This window comes from Cryptotermes secundus, unplaced genomic scaffold, assembly GCF_002891405.2.
Source record: "Cryptotermes secundus unplaced genomic scaffold, Csec_1.0 scaffold305, whole genome shotgun sequence".
In the NCBI taxonomy this organism is placed as follows: Eukaryota; Metazoa; Arthropoda; class Insecta; order Blattodea; family Kalotermitidae; genus Cryptotermes; species Cryptotermes secundus.
Genome location: NW_019734353.1, coordinates 718 through 2,645, shown reverse-complemented (window position 1 = coordinate 2,645; position 1,928 = coordinate 718). Strand labels below are relative to the sequence as shown.

The 1,928-nt window shown below is 41.8% G+C and overlaps 1 protein-coding gene across 1 annotated transcript; it reads left to right on the top strand.

Moving 5' to 3' along the window:
- Window positions 1-255: 255 nt before the first annotated feature.
- LOC111868837 lies at window positions 256-1,833 on the top strand (the record flags this gene model as incomplete). Its single annotated transcript, XM_023859861.1, has 2 exons — window positions 256-286; window positions 398-1,833. Coding segments are annotated over exons 1-2 (1,467 nt in total), but the record flags the coding sequence as incomplete, so codon positions are not given.
- Between the last annotated feature and the right edge of the window lie 95 nt (window positions 1,834-1,928).

Here is a 1,928-nt window from a genome sequence, read left to right as displayed (position 1 = left end):
CAGACTTAGAACTAAATTTAACACTTATGCATCCTTCCATATCGCTGTTACTGAGGATGAATTTTCGCTAATCAATGACGTTGGTGTCTGGCCATCAGGATGCTTAATTGCCCCGTATTATGGTAAGCTTGCGCCTGACCAAGTATTTACCCCCAGCACATCTGAAGCTGGAGTGTCTGATGCTTCCGTTAAATCTGCCGTTAACCCAGCAGTTAACGACGAGGTAGATGGAGGCTGCTCGACATCCATCTAATCATGGCTGATTATAACGACTCTAGCATGGATGGTTTGGTCATATCTCGTTCTAAGTCTGCCAGCTGTCTCGGAATATATTATCAAAATGTAAGAGGACTCCGGATGAAATATGTTGAATTTTATGATAATGTTTGTTCCACAGATTTTGACATTATTTGTCTGACTGAGACTTGGCTTAACGATTCGTACTATGATTGCAATATATTTCCTAGTAGATATACCGTTTACCGGTCTGACCAGGTATCCACCAGCAAAGCTTGTGGTGGTGGTGTCTTAACAGCCATTCCCTCCAGCTTGGGTTCCTGCAGGCGCAGGTATGATTTAGAACTCTGCTCTGAATGTGTTTGGGTTGAGATTCCCACAGTTGACAGCCACAATTTGCTTATTGGCAACCACTATTTCTCTCCTGACACTCCACCGGGAGTCATTATTAATTATTTTCAACTTCTTGAAAACAAGCTTGACACCAATTGCTTTCGTGTCGTTTTATTAGGGGACTTCAATGTTCCTGGTTTTAACTGGATACGTGGGTCACCTCTGCCCAACTGTCACTACTACACTAAACTTAAGGGGGATGCTATATACACCTCCGCATGTCTCCTTGGCCTTCGGCAGTGTGCTGTAGCTGTTGACAACCATAACTTACTTGACTTAGTCTTCTCTAATCTCACCGATCTAAAGCCTGGTCCTTCTTACTCTGATTTGGTCAAGCCTGATCCATATCACCCTCCCTTAATTATTGATGTCCACCTTCCACGTATTACCTATAATCCTGATTATAAATTCAGCCATCGAAAATTCACCGCCGGCAATTATACTTTGCTTTACAACACCCTATCTGCATGTGATTGGTCAGGAGTATATAGAGCTACTTCCGCTGATGATGCAGTTGCCAGCCTAAATGCTACTGTTCAAGCTGCCGTGGAAGACGCAATTCCTCGTTGCCCTACTCGCAAATCTAAATTCCCTTTCTGGTACTCTAGTTCCTTAAGGTACTACATTGGTAAGAAAAATTACTTTCACCGTCGCTTTAAAAAGAAACAAACTGATTACTATTATGACAAATTCATTTTCTATCGTAAGCCTGTTAAAAGCTCTATCAAAACTGACAGGCTTCGATGGCTGAAGTCAATAGATAATGACCTGAAATCACAACCTCATCATCTCTGGAAATACGTGTCTTCTTTCAGGAAACATACTTTAGGTTGCATTCAGCTTCAAGTTGATGGTGTACACTTAGATGAACCTACTGCAGTGGCTGATACCTTTGCCAAACATTTTCAATCCCTCTATAATACCCATTGTCCTATAGACCTTCCCCCTCTTTCGCAACCTACTGAATTCCTGTCTCTTGCACCTATTTCTGATGCGGATGTCAACAAGACCATTAAGGGACTAAAACCCTCTAAATGTGTCAGACCGGATGATATCCTGGGGTTTGTCATAAAAGGCTGTTCGGCAATTTTTATTCCTGTACTTAGGCATATATTCAATTTGAGCCTGTCTCAGCAGCAATTCCCTACTGCATGGAAGGAAGAAACTATTGTGCCTGTATTCAAAAGAGGCAATCCTGCCTGTGTGAGTAACTACAGACCCATTACCCTTCTTAACAACTTCTCTAAGCTCCTTGAATTCATTATTCACGATCATATTTCACATTACATTAAACTTCA